This window comes from Myotis myotis, unplaced genomic scaffold (genome assembly GCF_014108235.1).
Source record: "Myotis myotis isolate mMyoMyo1 unplaced genomic scaffold, mMyoMyo1.p scaffold_m19_p_12, whole genome shotgun sequence".
NCBI lineage: Eukaryota > Metazoa > Chordata > Mammalia > Chiroptera > Vespertilionidae > Myotis > Myotis myotis.
This window is the reverse complement of record NW_023416316.1, coordinates 43,008,340-43,024,025: the sequence shown is the minus strand read 5'-3', so window position 1 is coordinate 43,024,025 and position 15,686 is coordinate 43,008,340. Positions and strand designations below refer to the sequence as shown.

General features: G+C 42.0%; 1 protein-coding gene across 1 annotated transcript in view; it reads left to right on the top strand.

Moving 5' to 3' along the window:
* Positions 1–15,686, top strand: part of PGM5 (phosphoglucomutase 5) — a 164,480-nt gene that overhangs the window by 93,436 nt on the left and 55,358 nt on the right. The window contains exon 7 of the mRNA XM_036330916.1: positions 1,168–1,283. Coding sequence (XP_036186809.1) covers positions 1,168–1,283 — 116 coding nt within the window. The remainder of the gene's footprint in view (positions 1–1,167; positions 1,284–15,686) is intronic.

Here is a 15,686-nt window from a genome sequence, read left to right as displayed (position 1 = left end):
TGGTTCATAGGCTGACACTCAACCACTGAGCCACACTAACTGGGCTGTTATTGGTTTCTTTTACTCAATATTATGTTTGTTAGATTTATTTAAGTTGTTGCATATATGAATAGTTCATTCAGTGGGATTTATGGTATTGTGTTATAATTGTAAATTATCCATTCTACTTTGATGGACATTTGGATTGTTTCAGTTATTATGAATTGAGATTCTATGATAATTTTTGTAAAATCTTGTGTACACAAGATTCTGTTGAGTAATGTCACATCCTGTGTAAGCAGCTCTGAGATTTGCTTATAGGAAGTTTATTTCTTTCTGCCATCAAGATCAAAGTTGCCCTTGAGATCACCACCAATGGGGGAGTAAGAAAGGACTGGACAGAGAGAGAAGTTGGACTGTGATGCACTTGCAACAAAGGCCTCAGTCAACCTATAGGGAACTCTGGAGCTGAAATGGCCCTATAGAGTTGTGCCCATTAAAGGCAAGGAGGCTGGACCTTTACATATCCCTCATTCACCAGTTATTGGATGTGGACTGATCCAAGGGGAGTGAGCATGGTTTTGAGTGAGATATCTTTCTTTCCCAGAGAGTGGGGCCACATTTGTGAGCTGTCATCCATCAATATTCTTAGCAGTTGGTAGAATGAGTGTTCTAATCCTAAAAATGTTAAAATGTGGGTATGTGTGTATGTTTAGGCTGAAGCTGAGCAGTGCACCACAGTGTCCATTACATGTCATTAGTAATTTCTAGGAGTTGAATTTCTGGCCAATAGGATATGTGTATATATTCATTTTTAGTAGATACTATCAAATAATATTTAAAAGTGTCTATACCCAAATACCATCTTAATTTAGATTCTGAGATTCCCCAAATCAGATCTCACCACAAAGATAAAGGAAGATTCATAGACGGGAAACATAAATGTGAGACTATTCCCTATATTAATATGTTCTACATTATTGGGAAAGAAAACTTGAGAACCACTGGAGTAGGCTTTTTTATCATTCTCTACCTTATGGCTTGACATCCTAAAAACTGTCAATATTGTTCAGGATGTTTTGAAATCTAAGTGTGGGATTAATAGAGCCTAAAGACATACTTTTGTGCTGAGAGAAGAAAAGAAAGGGGATATATGAATTGACTGTTGCCCTGGATTTCGTTTTTCAGAGTGGCCAAGTCAATGAAGGTCCCTGTATATGAGACCCCAGCTGGATGGAGATTCTTCTCAAACCTGATGGACTCGGGACGGTGCTCTCTGTGTGGAGAAGAGAGCTTTGGCACTGGTAGGCTTTGTTGGGTTGGTGTTTCTAGAAGAGGTGGCTGTAGCACTCTGTGACCCCATTTTGGAAACCTGTGAGCCCACTATGAATCAAAGGCTAGAGGCAGAGTTAGAGGCAAATAGGTAAATAAGAAAGGAAGGAAGGAAGGAAGGAAGGAAGGAAGGAAGGAAGGAAGGAAGGAAGGAAGGAAACACCTAGTGGAATGTGTGTTATGATACACTTACCTCATCTACCTATTTCTTCTTTTTCTAAAAAAATAAACTTCCATTTCTTTAAAAAATTTACTGAATTTTAAAAAATTCATGAGTAGAGAGAATAGCATATTGAATTTCCATATGTTCATTAGTTTCAACCATTGTCAACTCATGGTCAATCTTGCTTTATCTCTACCCTTATCCACCTAGGGAGCCCTCCTTCCTGATTATTGTGAAGCAATCCCTAGTGATTCTTTAAATATAATGGCTATTGAGAAAAAAAGTATATAAACACAGTATCATTATCACCCCTAAAAAGGTTAAAAAGTAATTTTTTGCCCTAGCTGGCTTGGCTCAGTGGTTAGAGTATTGGCCTGTGGACTGAAGGGTCACAGGTTTGATTCCGGTCAAGGGCACGGACCTTGGTTGCAGGCTCAATCCCTGGCCATGGTCCTGGTGCATGTGGGAGGCAACCAATCGATGTGTCTCTTCTACCGATGTTTCTCTCTCACTGTCTCTCCCCTTTCTTTCCACTCTCTCTAAAAATCATTGGACAAAATATCCTCAGGTGAGGATTAACAAAAAAATAATAATTTCTTCTTTCAGTATTTTAAAGATGTTACTTCATTGTCTTCTGGCTTGTTTAGTTTCCAAGAAGTGAGCTCTAATTCTCATTTCTGTTTCTCTCTATTGAAATTCCCCCCATCTCTGGGTCTTCAGTATTTTATTTTTATCTTTTAATATGTGTTTTGTTGTTGTTGTTTTTTGTTGATTTCAGAGAGAGGAAGGGAAAGGGACAAAGATAGAAACATCAATGATGGGAGAGAACCATTGATTGGTTGCTTTTAGCATGCCCCCCTACTGGGGATTGAGCTCGCAACCCAGGCATGTGCCCTGACCATGAATGGAACCATGACCTCCTGATTCATACATAGATCAATGCTCAACCACTGAGCCTTACCAGCCAGGTTCTTTTTATCTTTTCTTTTCAACAGTATAATTATAATATTTCTAGGTATGTGTACTTTTTTAAAACCTTGCTTGGGGAATCTCTGGGATTCTTGTTTGTTGTCTTGCATTAATTTCAGAAAATTCTCAGCCATTTTCTTTTCACATATTTTCCCCCAATTCTCTTCCTCTTTTCCTCCTGGGACTTTAATTGCACTTATGTTAGATGAATTGTGACCATATGTTGTTTCAGAGCTCTTACATCCACTGTTTGGTTTTGTTTACTTTTTTTCCTTTTGTGTTTTAATTTAGATAATCTCTATTGGCATATCTTTAAGTTACTGATTCTTTCCTTAGCTGTGGCCAATCTACTGATTAGCCTACTGAAGGAATTCTTCATTTCTGATATTGTGTCTTTTTTAATAGCATTTCTTTTTGACTTTTTAAAAATAATTTTAATCTCTCTGAAAAAATCCTTTTTATATATGTTGTTTATATATGTTTGTATGTGATATCTATCTTTTTCATTAGATCATTTAACATATTAAACATAGTTATTTTAAACTCCCTGTCTGATAGTTCTAATATCTAGTTGATCCTAGTGTCTGGTTTTCTTGATTGCTTTAACTCCTAATAAAGCAGTGGTTTACTCTTTCTTGCTTTTTATTCAATTTTTAATTGAATGCTGGACAGTATATCTATATCTATATCTATATCTATATCTATATCTATATCTATATCTATATCTCAACAGTAGGACTCAGGCAAATAATATTTATACACATTAATGGGCATACCAATTCTTCTGTTAGGTCATTATTATTTAAAGTTAAGTTAATCTAGTCAGGAGTTGAGCTGGATTTTGGGTTTATTATTTCTGTTATAATTTTTATTGTACCATAGGCTTTAATTTCTTCCAGAAGTGGGATAATTTTTGCTATGTGCTCAAAGGAAAGAGAGTGCCAGAGGAGATTTTTCAGTGTTTCTATTTCATTTCAAGCTTCCAGCAGTTACTGTGATTTAAAAAAAGACTTCTGTCACTAGATGCTTGACCATTCTTCAGTGGCAGCAGAGCTCTGCTTAGTATTAATGTGGAATTTGAGGCTCAAGAAGGTTTCCTACCCTTTCTCCAGGGCAGAGGGTTTTACTTCAATCCTATTCCAGTAGCAATGGACCTTTGCCTGGGCCCTTTATAAGAAGGTTTACAGCTTGTACATTCAGGAGTTTAAGGTTTTTTTCTTGTGAAAGAAGGGTGGGGAACTGGAAGGGCTCCATGCTTGTCCTCAGCAGCAGCTGATCATCTCCTGCATACCAGTACCAGCAAGTCTACCTCTTTGTTTCCCGTCCTTCTTGTGAGCAGCCAGGGACTTCTGATTATTCACTTATATGGAAGCGTCCTCTTTCTCCTGTGCTCTGCCAAAAGTGAGACTGTTTTCTGTCTTGTCTCTCCTCAGAGGGGCTTGTCACTCTGCAATTCACTTTACTTTATTGCCTTTTGATTTAGGATCTCTAATGAGTGCAAGAAAAGTTATGATTTTGTAGGTTTCCTGGCCTTTAGTATTGCTGGGAGTAGCATTCTCTTGCAGATTTTCATATCCTAAACAGAAACGCAGAAGTGGAACTGCAAAAATAATTTATTAATAATTTCTCCTATTCTCCACACCCCACAACTTATTTTTCCCCCAGTTAGAATCCAAAAGATCTTAACATTATAACTTGTTGATACTTTTTAATTCTTCTTTAATTTGCATTTTTTTCCTCCATGTTTTTTCTTTCTGGTATTTATTCATTGAAGAAACTGGGTCATATGTCCTATAGAGCTTTCAATGTTGATGTCCTCATTTTCCTTTTTAAATTGTTTAATGCTTATATACAGAGAAGCTTTTGAATAATATGCCTTTTCTCTGGTTTTCAACCACCTCAGTACATTCCATTAATTATAGCATTTTATTTTCTAGAAACTCTACATTTTCTTAGGACTTTTTTAAGGAATATAATTATACTAGAGGCCCAGTGCACAACAATCGTGCACTCAGGGGTGGGGAGGGGGTCCCTCAGCGCAGCCTGTGCCCTATTTTGCAGCCTGGGAGCCATCAGTCAGACATCCTTAGTGCTGCCACGGAGGCAGGAGAGGCTCCCACCACCGCTGCTGGGCTTGCCAGCAGTGAGCCTGGCTTCTGGCTGAGTGCTGTCCCCCTGTGGGATCGCACTGACCATCAGGGGGCAGCTCCTTGGGTTGAGCATTTGCCCCCTGGTGGTCAGTGCACGTCATAGCAACTGGTCGTTTCCCAGTTTGGTTTATTTGCATATTACCCTTTTATTATATAGGATAATCTATTACTAAAAGATTTTTTGTTTTCTTTTCTAATATTTATACCCTTTATTTTCATATTCTAGTGTATTATATTAGCTATAATCTTCAAAATAATATTAAATAATTGTAATACTTCCTTATTTTAATGGAAATTGATTCAGTATTTTACTCTTTAGTTTGATGATGGCCTTTTAATATTGGTAAAATGTTTATCATGTATACATAGCTATTTTTCCCTCTTCTCATTTTACTTAGAGTCTTATTAGAAATGGCTATTGGATTTATTAGGTACCCTTTCAGAATCGGGTGATATATATATATATATGGGTATGTTCTTTCTCTTTTATTCTGTGAATGTAATAAAATACTATGATTGCTTTGCTGATATCAAACCAACCTTGAATTCTTATTTAGAATAAGTAAATTTTGGCCATGTTTAAATAGATTGCAGTAAAACCACTCTAACTGGCCGTAATGACATTTCAGGCTATGTTGGGTTCCTGAAGACATTTCCTCCTAAGGAATTTTATCCTGTTACCGAAATCAGTTAGACCCTAGTTACTGCTAATGGTATAGGAGGAGTGGTATGCATCAAGCTCTATCAAGTACTAGTGTTTGAACTGAGAGTGTGTGGATGACAGCTCTGCTTAGAATAGTCAGGACTATTATACCTTATCCCTGCTAAGACCTAACAAATTGAACAGCTTCCTTCCTTGTTGAGGTTTTTTGGGTCTAAACCAGTGACTGACTCAAAAAAAATCACAGATTATAATAATTATGCCTCCTAGTTATTAAAATAACACAAATATAACAACTGGAATAGAAACTGGTAAGTCCAGGTTATCTTTTCCTCTTCATCTTTGTCTTTATAAGCATTTATTGAGTGCTTACCATTTACCATATAATTATAGTCTCTAAAATTAAAGGATAAAATATTATATGTATAAACAATTTTATATCTTAGTAATAAATATTTGCATACTTCAATAAACATTTACTAAGTACTTACATTGTATAAGGCACTGTATTATATGGTGTATATAATACAAAATGCTTAAGATCATGCCCTTAAGGAACTCAAGATCTCTAGGGTACATAACAAGAAAAATGTACAGATGACTGTTATACAAAGCAGAAACTTTAAAATTCTACAATAGAGTAATAGACAAAATACTATCGGAGATAAGAAAATGAGAAAATGCTTCAGGACTAGAAATTGAAAGCCAATTTTATAGAAGAGATGGAGGTTGGGCTAGTTCTCAAAGAATGGAAAGGATTTATGCACACAGAGGCGAAATGACAGGGACTTGTCAGATGGAGGGAACAATGACAAGAAAGGAATAGTGGTGGGAGAGCAGGGGATGTGTTGTGAGTAGCCAGTTGTTCACTTTGTCTAAGCAGTGCTTTCCTAATATAAATCAAGATTCATTTGGGGTCATAGAGTAGTATCATGTCATGAACAGCTTAAAAATTTTGTTAATTAACTAGAAACTATCAGAATACATTGCGTTCACCCTAGCTGGTTTGGCTCAGTGGATAGAGCGTCAGCCTGCGCACTGAAGAGTCCCGGGTTCGATTCTGGTCAAGGGCGATTCATGCCCAAGTTGTGGGCTTGATCCCCAGTAGGGGGCATGCAGGAGGCTGATCAATGATTCTCTCTCATCATTGATGTTTCTACCTCTCTCTCCCTCTCCCTTTCTCTTTGAAATCAATAAAATGTATATATGAAAGAATACATTGCATTCAGTAAAAGTAAATGTTACTTAGAGAAATATGTACATATAAACATGCACACAGGTATTTATGTATATAGTAAGTCTCATTGTAAAGTGTATATATATGAGGTAATGTTCTGAAATGTCTGAAAAAGACAGATCTCTAGCAGGTGTCAGTCCACAAACTTTTTCTATAAAGTGGCAGATAGTGAATAATTTAGGCTTTGCAGACTAAGAGGTTATGAATGGTCATTTTCAAAATTAACTCAACTCTGCCACTGTAGCACAAAAGCAGCCAGAGATAATACATAAACAAATGAGTATGCTGTGTTCCAGTAAAAATGTACTTACACAAATAAGCCTAAGTCCAAATTTGGCCCATGGGCTGAAGTTCACTAACCTCTTCCTGAGGTAGAGGATAGGGTAAAGAAGGGAGTATCAAGAAACAGGATTGGACATATGAGTGCTGTGGAGACAGTTTTTGAAGCCCTTTGCCTGCCCAGCTTAGATGTTGGGACTTGACTCAACTGGAAATAGGAAACCATGGTCTGTGCAGGGGGCGGTCTGCTTGTACTTTTCAGCAAGCTTTGCTTTCAGACAATTAAGCTGATTGCAACATGTAGAATGGACTAAAAGGGAGTTTTTAAAGTTTCTCATTGTTATATTTGCTTATCATTTTCCTTTCAAGGAACACAAGAGATTTTTCTCTGTATATAAGAGCCCTAAAAGTATTGCTTCCTCCACCATTCTTCAGGTTCAGATGACACTAGCATGATGGGACAGATGAAGCCCTGAGCCCAAGAAGTGGTTAAGTGGTTCAACCAGGGCCCCATAGCCTGGGAAAGAACTCCACTTGAATTGAGTTACAGCTGAATTAAAAGACAGGTCTCCTGCATACAGTATATGCGGCTTTCCACTGTGCTGATCAATCTTTCTTTCTTTCTTTTTTTCAAAAAAAATATATTTTATTGATTTTTTACAGAGAGGAAGGGAGAGGGATAGAGAGAAACATCATCGATCAGCTTCCTCCTGCACACTCCCTACTGGGCATGTGCCCACAACCAAGGTACATGCCCTTGACCGGAATCGAACCCAAGACCCTTGAGTCCGCAGACCAACACTCTATCCACTGAGCCAAACCGGTTAGGGCTGATCAATCTTTCTGATGAAAGCAATGACTAAAAATTCCATCTCCCAAGCACTCAGCAGTTAGTGACTGTTAGAAGGCCTGAGGAACTGGACCACTCAGTTTTGGAAGGAGAGAGTGGCTTCATTCTGCTCTCATGCTGGGTCTTATTAATGCCAGTTCCTGCACAGGCATCGAGCTGGTTGCATCAGAATTGCCTGGAAAGTGTGCTAAATGTACAGATTTTCTATCCTACCCTTACTTGAAATTCCTGGCAGGGTGGAGCCTGAGAACGTGCATTTTCTATACTAATAAAAGGGTAATATGCTAATTAGACTGGGAGACCTTCCAGACGTCCTTCCAGACAAAGTGGGGCCGAGGCAAAGACGTTTAGGGGCCATCAGGCTGGCAGGAGGGGCAGTTGGGAGTGAGCAGGCCAGCAGAGGGGGGCTGCTGGGGTGAGCAGGCTGGCAGGCGGGGCAGTTGGAGGCGAGCAGATTGGCAGGGGGGAGCAGTTGGGGTTGAGCATGCCGGCAGGGGGGGCAGTTGGGGGCAAGCAGCCAGCAGGGGGTGGTAGTTGGGGATGAGCAGGCTGGCGGGGTGGGCAGTTGGGGGCGATCAGGCTGACGGGGTGGGCAGTTGGGGGTGATCAGGCTGGTGGGGGGCGGCAGTTGGGGGCGAGCAGGCCAGCAGAAAGGGGCAGTTGGGGGCGATCATGCCAGTGGGGGGGGCAGTTGGGGGTGATTAGGCTGGCAGGGGAGGAAGTTGGGGTGGAGCAGGTCGGCAGGTGGGGGCAGTTGGGGGTGATCAGGCCACAGGCAGAGTGGTTAGGGGCAATCAGGCAGGCAGGCAGGTGAGCGGTTAGGAGCCAGTGGTCCCAGATTGTGAGTGGGATGTCCGACTGCCGGTTTAGGCCTGATCCTCCAGGCATAGGGCCTAAACCGGCAGTCGGATATCCCCTGAGGGGTCCCAGATTGGAGAGGGTGCAGGCTGGGCTGTGGGATACACCCCCCCCCACCCCGTGCATGAATTTTGTGCACCGAGCCACTAGTCTAATCTAATAATAGACAAACATGGTAATTGACCATACCTCTGCTACGCTTCCCATTGGCTAATCAGCAGGATATGCAAATTAACCCAGCCAAGATGGCGGCCGGCAGCCACACAGCTGAAGCGAGCAGGAGGCTTGCTTGCTCCAGTGATGGAGGAAGCCAAGGTTCCCCGCCTGCCGCAGCCCGGCTCTAAGCTCCGAAAGCAACAAAGTTTCAATTATAGAAGCTAAACAAACCCGATACCTGCTTTCAGCAGGCCCTGGCCTCGGAGCTGGAGCGGCAACAAAGTTTCAATTATAGAAGGTAAATAAATCCCAGAATAAAAAAAAAGAAAAAAAGGAGAGGTTGGGAGCTTCCGTTGCCAGCTTGGCCAGCCTGAAAACAGCCCTCAGCCCCTCATCCAAACTGGCCAGGCACCTCAGTGGGGACCCCCACCATAAAAGGGGTGCGGGCAGCCTGAAAATAGCCATCAGCCCCTCACCCAGGATGGCCAGGCACCCCAGTGGGGACCCCCACCCTGAAGGGGGTATGACCAGCTGCAAACAGCCATAAGCCCCTCATCCAGGCTGGCCAGGCACCCAAGCGGGACCCCCACCCTGATCTGGGACACCTTTCAGGGCAAACCAGCCGGCCCCCACCCGTGCACCAGGCCTCTATCCTATATAGTAAAAGGGTAATATGAAAACTGACCCTAACAGCAGAAAGACTGGGAATGACTGGTCACTATAACACACACTGACCACCAGGGCGCAGACGCTCAATGCAGGAGCTGCTCCCTGGTGGTCAGTGTGCTCCCACATGGAGGAGCTCTGCTCAGCCAGAAGCCAGGCTGATGGCTGCCAGTACAGCGGTGGTGGTGGGAGCCTCTCGTGCCTCCTCAGCAGCACTAAAGATGTTCGACTGCAGCTTAGGTCTGGTCCCTGCTGGCAAGTGGACATCCCCTGAGGGCTGCTGGGCTGCCAGAGGGATGTCTGATTGCCAGATTAGGCCCAATCCCCCGAGGAGCAGGCCTAAGCCAGCAGGTGGTCATCCCCCGAGGGGTCCCAGACTGCGAGAGGGCACAGGCTGGGCTGAGGTACACCCTCCCCCCCACGCCCCCCCCCCCGAGTGCACAAATTTTTGTGCACCGGGCCTCTAGTATAATAATAAAAGCATAATATGCTAATTAGACCTGATGTCCTTTCGGACGAAGCTGAGGCTGCAAGAGAAGCCTGGGTCCCTGGTGCCTGCCGGCGGCCACAGCAAAGCCCAGGTCCTGGGTGCCAGAGGGAGGCCCAGGTCCCAAGTGCCAGAGGGAACCTGGTGCCAACAGCTGAGGGAAAGGAATGCCTACTCTTGCATGAATTTCATGCATCGGGCCTCTAGTTTTAAGTGTCCTTCTATAATTCTGATGTGCAGCCAGGAGGGGAAAATCAGCATTTTTGTTTTCCATTAGGCATGATAGAAAGAGTGTGCCTGAGATGCTCTATTAGCTGTGGTTCAGGAGGTCTAGAGGCCTAGGAATGTGAGGCTGAGGATCATATTCACGACCTATACCTGCCACTTATGGACAAGCCATGTGGCCTCTCTGACCCTCACTTCCATCCTGTGAAAGTCAGCTGATCACAGGATCTTCCTTTTTACCCTGGGATATGGTTTTAAGAACCAAGTAATTTATATAATTAAGGCAGAGAAGGTGGAGAGATGGAAAAGTTTTAGACCTGGGACTAGGGAGGCACTTCTAAAATTTAACTAGACTTTCTTGAGTGACGCCTTTTTTAGTGTCCCTGAGGCATGGAGCGGTGTACCAGCTAGGAATGCACACTTTAGTGCCAGGAAGGCTTGATATTATGGATCTGCCTCATGCTCAAGAATGCCAAGCTTTTGTCCAAGATGAGCAGGATATATCTTGGATAAAAATTTCCCTTGCTGGCTTGTTGAGCACCCACAGCTTTCCAATGTAATGAGCTGGTGATAGTATCATAGTTCTGGTTTATCTCCCATGGAAAGGTCCAGGTCCTAGACAATGGGAAACCTGTGTTTATTGCTCTGTCAAAGAACCAAGGTTATTTAAGAAGTCAGTCATCCTTTGTGCTAGGGCCATCTATTCACCCACTTCCTGGGAAGGGCCCTGGACAACTGCTTTACAGAGAGAAAGAAGAATCCTGTATACTAAAAGGCTAATATGCAAATTGTCCCTTCGACCAGGAGTTCTACCAGGAGGCGGAGCTGGCTGGCCAGCCTCCCACATCCCCTACCCCTGGTCAGCCTGCCCTGATCGGCCCCGATCAGGACTGGCCGTTCGGACCCCACCCGTGCACAAATTTGTGCACTGGGCCTCTAGTATTTTATAAATCCTCAGATTTCAATGTAAGGACACTGTTAATCTCAATGACATTCTGGCTACTTTTCTAAAGTTTTGAATTTGAAGAAATCTGGGCTAGTTCTATATATAAAAGGGGATGTACTTAAATACTTAAACTTAAGATGAAAACCAAAATCTTTAAAGTTTTTTGACATTTGTTGATGATGTGCTACTTGTTCCCATCATTATCCGTTTTCTAAGAAGTCATACAGTTTGGGGAGTGTATGAATTGTTATAGGCCAGAGGTTGTCCCTTTACAGGTAACACTGAATAATTACTGTTTTGTGAATACCTGGTAAAACTCCAACCTTGCCCACCATCTTGAGTATTACTATTACTTTTATAATTTACTAGAGGCCCAATGCACGAAATTCATGTGTGTGGGTGGGGGGCCCTCAGCCCGGCCTGCGCCCTCTCGCAGTCTGGGACCCCTTGCTATTAACCACCCACCTGCTTGCTCCTTACTGCCCGCCTGCCTGCTCCTAACCACCCGCCTGCTCTCTCCTTACCACTTGGCTTGCCACTCCTTAGTGCTGCCGCTGAGGCAGGAGAGGCTCCCAGCACCGCCACTGCGCTCACCAGCTGTGAGCCCGGCTTCTGGCTGAGTGGCACTCCCCCTGTGGGAGTGCACTGACCACCAGGAGGCAGCTCCTGCATTGGGCATCTGCCCCCTGGTGGTCAGTGCACATCATAGCAACCGGTCATTTTGGTCATTCCACCATAATAGTCACTGGGTTTTTATATATATAGATTTTTTAAAAGCTAATATTAATTGCCACACAAATTTGCTAAGTAAAATCAGGTAAGACAATTTTTATTATTTGAAAGAGACTTTCCTCTGCTGAGTTTTTCACAATGATAATAATCTTTTTAGATGAGCACTATATGTGCTGAGGTATTGCTAAGCCTTTTGTAAACATCCATCTTTTTTTCTGGAAATTTGGAATTTAATCCATGTCTACTGGTACCAATATGACTTGTCCATCATTGTCACACCGAGTTTTCCACTCTGAACTCTGGAGTACAGCCTGGTGCTCTTGAAGTTGGCTGTTTTCCCAGTCTCTAGCACAAAAGCAAGAGGCATTGGGTATGTGTGTATTCCATGTCATAGGAAATCGCAAGCATCTTTCTAGTCTTTTAAGATTTGCTGGATCCCTCTGCTTGCCATGCAGAAATTGTAAGTGCTCTGAGGATGGGGGCCATGTTTCTCTCCTTCACCTCTTTTCCTTGCTATATGGCAGGCTTTGAGTGTTTGCAAGTTGGATGGAAAGGTGGAAGGAAGGAAGGAAAGGAAGAATGAAAGAAAGGCTGGAACAATGAATGGAAGGTGGATGAATGAAAAGAAAGAAGGAAGGAAGAAACAGAAACTTTTCATTTTGGTATTTCTTCTTTGCATTATTAGTAGTTATATTTTTATCATTCTTGAGTGAATGTATTTTTGGAGATCTGGGCATTAGCATATCTCAAATTTGGGAGGACTCATAAAAACAAAGCCACACAAATAAATACCAGTTGGGAGAGGGTGAGGATGTTATGAATTACAGTAAAATCTGAATTATATAAAATTTTAAAACAAAGTTTTGATATTTTTAATCATCATATAATTATCATCACAAATTAATAGCTAACAAAACACTTCTAGGAAGACTTCTTCAAGAAAACTGCATTAATGGGCAGATTTTAAATTTCAAATACTGTTAAGTATTTGTAATTTGTTTTATTACCTTGATTATTTCCTATGTGGTGGTTGCTGACAATTACCTGTAAATAGCCATATTTAGAGGTGGGCTAGGTTTCAGCTTTAGTGATCTTTTGTATGTACTAAATTCTTGTGGCCTTTAGCATAGACATTCTCAGCTCTGTTGTATTATGTTTTATATTATTGACTTATTTTCTGGTTGTTTTGTGAATGGATTTTTATTTCCCCTAATAATTACACAGTTTATAACACTTTCAGGGTCACCCCTCTTTCTTTATATTTCACACATGGACTATATACAGACTAGCAAAACATTAGATTCAGAGTAGTGCCGTTGAACAAATATTGAATACATTTAGCTGTCTCTTATTTATACAATTATTTTATTAAATACTGTATGTTTTAAAAAGGTAAAATAAAGGAAAATTTTTTAGTCCATTCCCTATCTCAATGATCATGAACTCTACATGTGGCTGTTTCAATATCTGTCCAAGTCTCTAGAGAAAGAGGCCCATGTGCTTGTGAATCCCAGGTTATTGAGGTTCTACCGCATTTTTTTTATTCCCCGTCAGTTGGTGTAAATTTGGCTGGGTAGCAGATGTGACCTGGGGAAGCAACATCAGCGCTAAGGGAAGCAGAGTCTCCGCAGGGCTGGTTGAAACAGGCTGTGCACATGTGCAGTTTATCTAGGCTGGGGCAGTGCACAGAGGTGCGGTGATTGACATCCCCAAGTGCATCCTGTAAAGCTCGGAAACTGAAACTCCCTTCTGGGCCTTCTACAAACTATTAACCCTGGGAAACAGACCTCCCTCCTAGAGTGGGAAGAATGTCTTTAGCACTTAAGATCCTTTCCATGGGGTCTTCATGGTTCCAGTTCCATTGGCCCTTCAATTCATTCTCCAAGCTGATGAAAAGTGGCAAGGGAGGCTGTGGTTTGACACCTAAGTGTGGAGCAGAAACAAAAGAACGGGGCCTCTGAGGCTGTGTCCACATTTAGCAGTGCATTCTGGGACTGGGAATCCTGGGAAAGCATGGCCCTTTGCTACAGATTGAAGAGTTCCAAACAGACTGATTCTTCTCACCATGTCTAACAAGGGACTTGTAATAATGGGGCCCTCCCCTTGGGATTTAAGATGCAATCCCTGAAACCATGCTTTGAGGCTCCTCCACCTGCTCTCTGATGGTTTCTAGGTGGTCCCACTATAGAAAGACTATAGAGTGACAGGTCCTCAACCCTGTGGTGCAAAACCTTAAACCTACTGGAGAGATTTCTTACACTGTATGTCCTGTCTTAGAGTTGTGTTGTCCCCATCAGCAGTGGTGACAAAGAAACTAGATGGGATGTATGAGTTAGGAGGTCCCACTGTCCCTTAACCTTCCTGTACTGGTAATGCTCAGGTGAAAGAAGTGTGTCGGCTAGCCAGCCACAATATTTTAATGTCTTCCCCTCCTCTGGGGTGGATGGCTTGACTGCCTCAGGACATGTATTAATGAAATAGTGCTGATACATGTTATTTATTGAGTACTTTCTAGTGACAGATACAATGGTTAGGGCCTCCTGCACATTATTTCACTGAGACTTCTCAACAGTGGACCATACTAATCCTCATTTTACAGATGAGATCATTGTGTCTTAGGGAAGAAGGTCAAGCCATTGGCAAGATCATATTGGCAGAGCCAGGATTCAAACTTAATATTCCTGGCTCCACAGTACTCTTTTGCCCCTGTTCAAGAAAATGCCCAGGGGACTTGGTAGACTGGTGTCATGTAAACAGCACAGCACCAGGAATAGACAGACCTTGCCCCAATCTTGATTCCTCCTCTTCATGGCTGAGCTACCTTACAAAGACTGCTTAACTTCTCTGGGCCTGTTTCCTCATTAGTGGGATGATCTGTGAAGATTTTTCTAATGGAATATTCCATGTTGCTTCCAGCTAGCCTCTTTTAGTGAGGAGTGAATCTGATGCATTATATCACTCACTCACTCATTTATTCATTCAGCGAATCTTTACTGCACACCTCCTATGAGCCAGGCCAGGATAGGGTGGTGCATAATTTCAGACATAGGCTCTCTCTTTTTTAGACCACTGAAATGAAGTGAAAACAGACTCTTTGGGATAACATCAAAAAGGTGCTTCTTTTTAAAGCAAACTTAAAAGAGACTTAGCTCTTCCCTCAGGGAGCTTACAGGGTGTTGCTGTAGTCAGGATATTAGCTAAAGGTCCTGTAGCATATTTGTATCAAGCATTATTATTATTATTATTATTATTATTATCATCATCATCATCCTTATGAGTACCATCAAATTTATTGTTACACAGTCTTATTATTGGGAGCTATATTGCTCACAGCACAGGACTAGCTGCATCTGTCAGTTACTGCCTTTTTTAGCAGTACAACCTTTCTGAGCTGACAACTGGCTCTGACCTGCTTTTAAGCAGCATCACTTTGTTCTCCAATGGGTGAAAATATTAGTACACTTATTTTTAAAAAAAAAAACATTTATTTTTATGTATGGAAAAATGACTTTTCCCTGAGTCTTGCTTTTTGGCCAGATTTTAAAAGCTAAACTTAAGAGGTTTGAGACATGGGAAAAACAAAACAAAAACCTGTTACAATTCTTTAGCATGTTCTCCAATCTCAGATTCACTTGCAAGATGTGTCTCCCAACTTTCCCCTTATAACTGCTCTTTTTTAAAAAACATCCTTGTCTTGAGTAGATAAAAAGAGGATGGGATGAATTTCACTGCAAATTAATGAAACCTTGATTTGCACATGAAAAGGGTAAATTGATATGAGAGAAGTAAAGGGAAATTTGGCAACTTTCCAGCTTGTTTAGTGTGAGAAGGAAGAAATGCAAATTTACTACCTGAATCTTCAGAAGGGCTTTCTGCTTTATTGCATCTCAGGCCCGTGGTCCTTACCTGGCTATTCTAGTAGTGGGAAAGTCATAGATGACTGAGCCAAACTACCCAGGTTTCAGTCTTCTTTCCACCATTCAGTCACCATGTGAC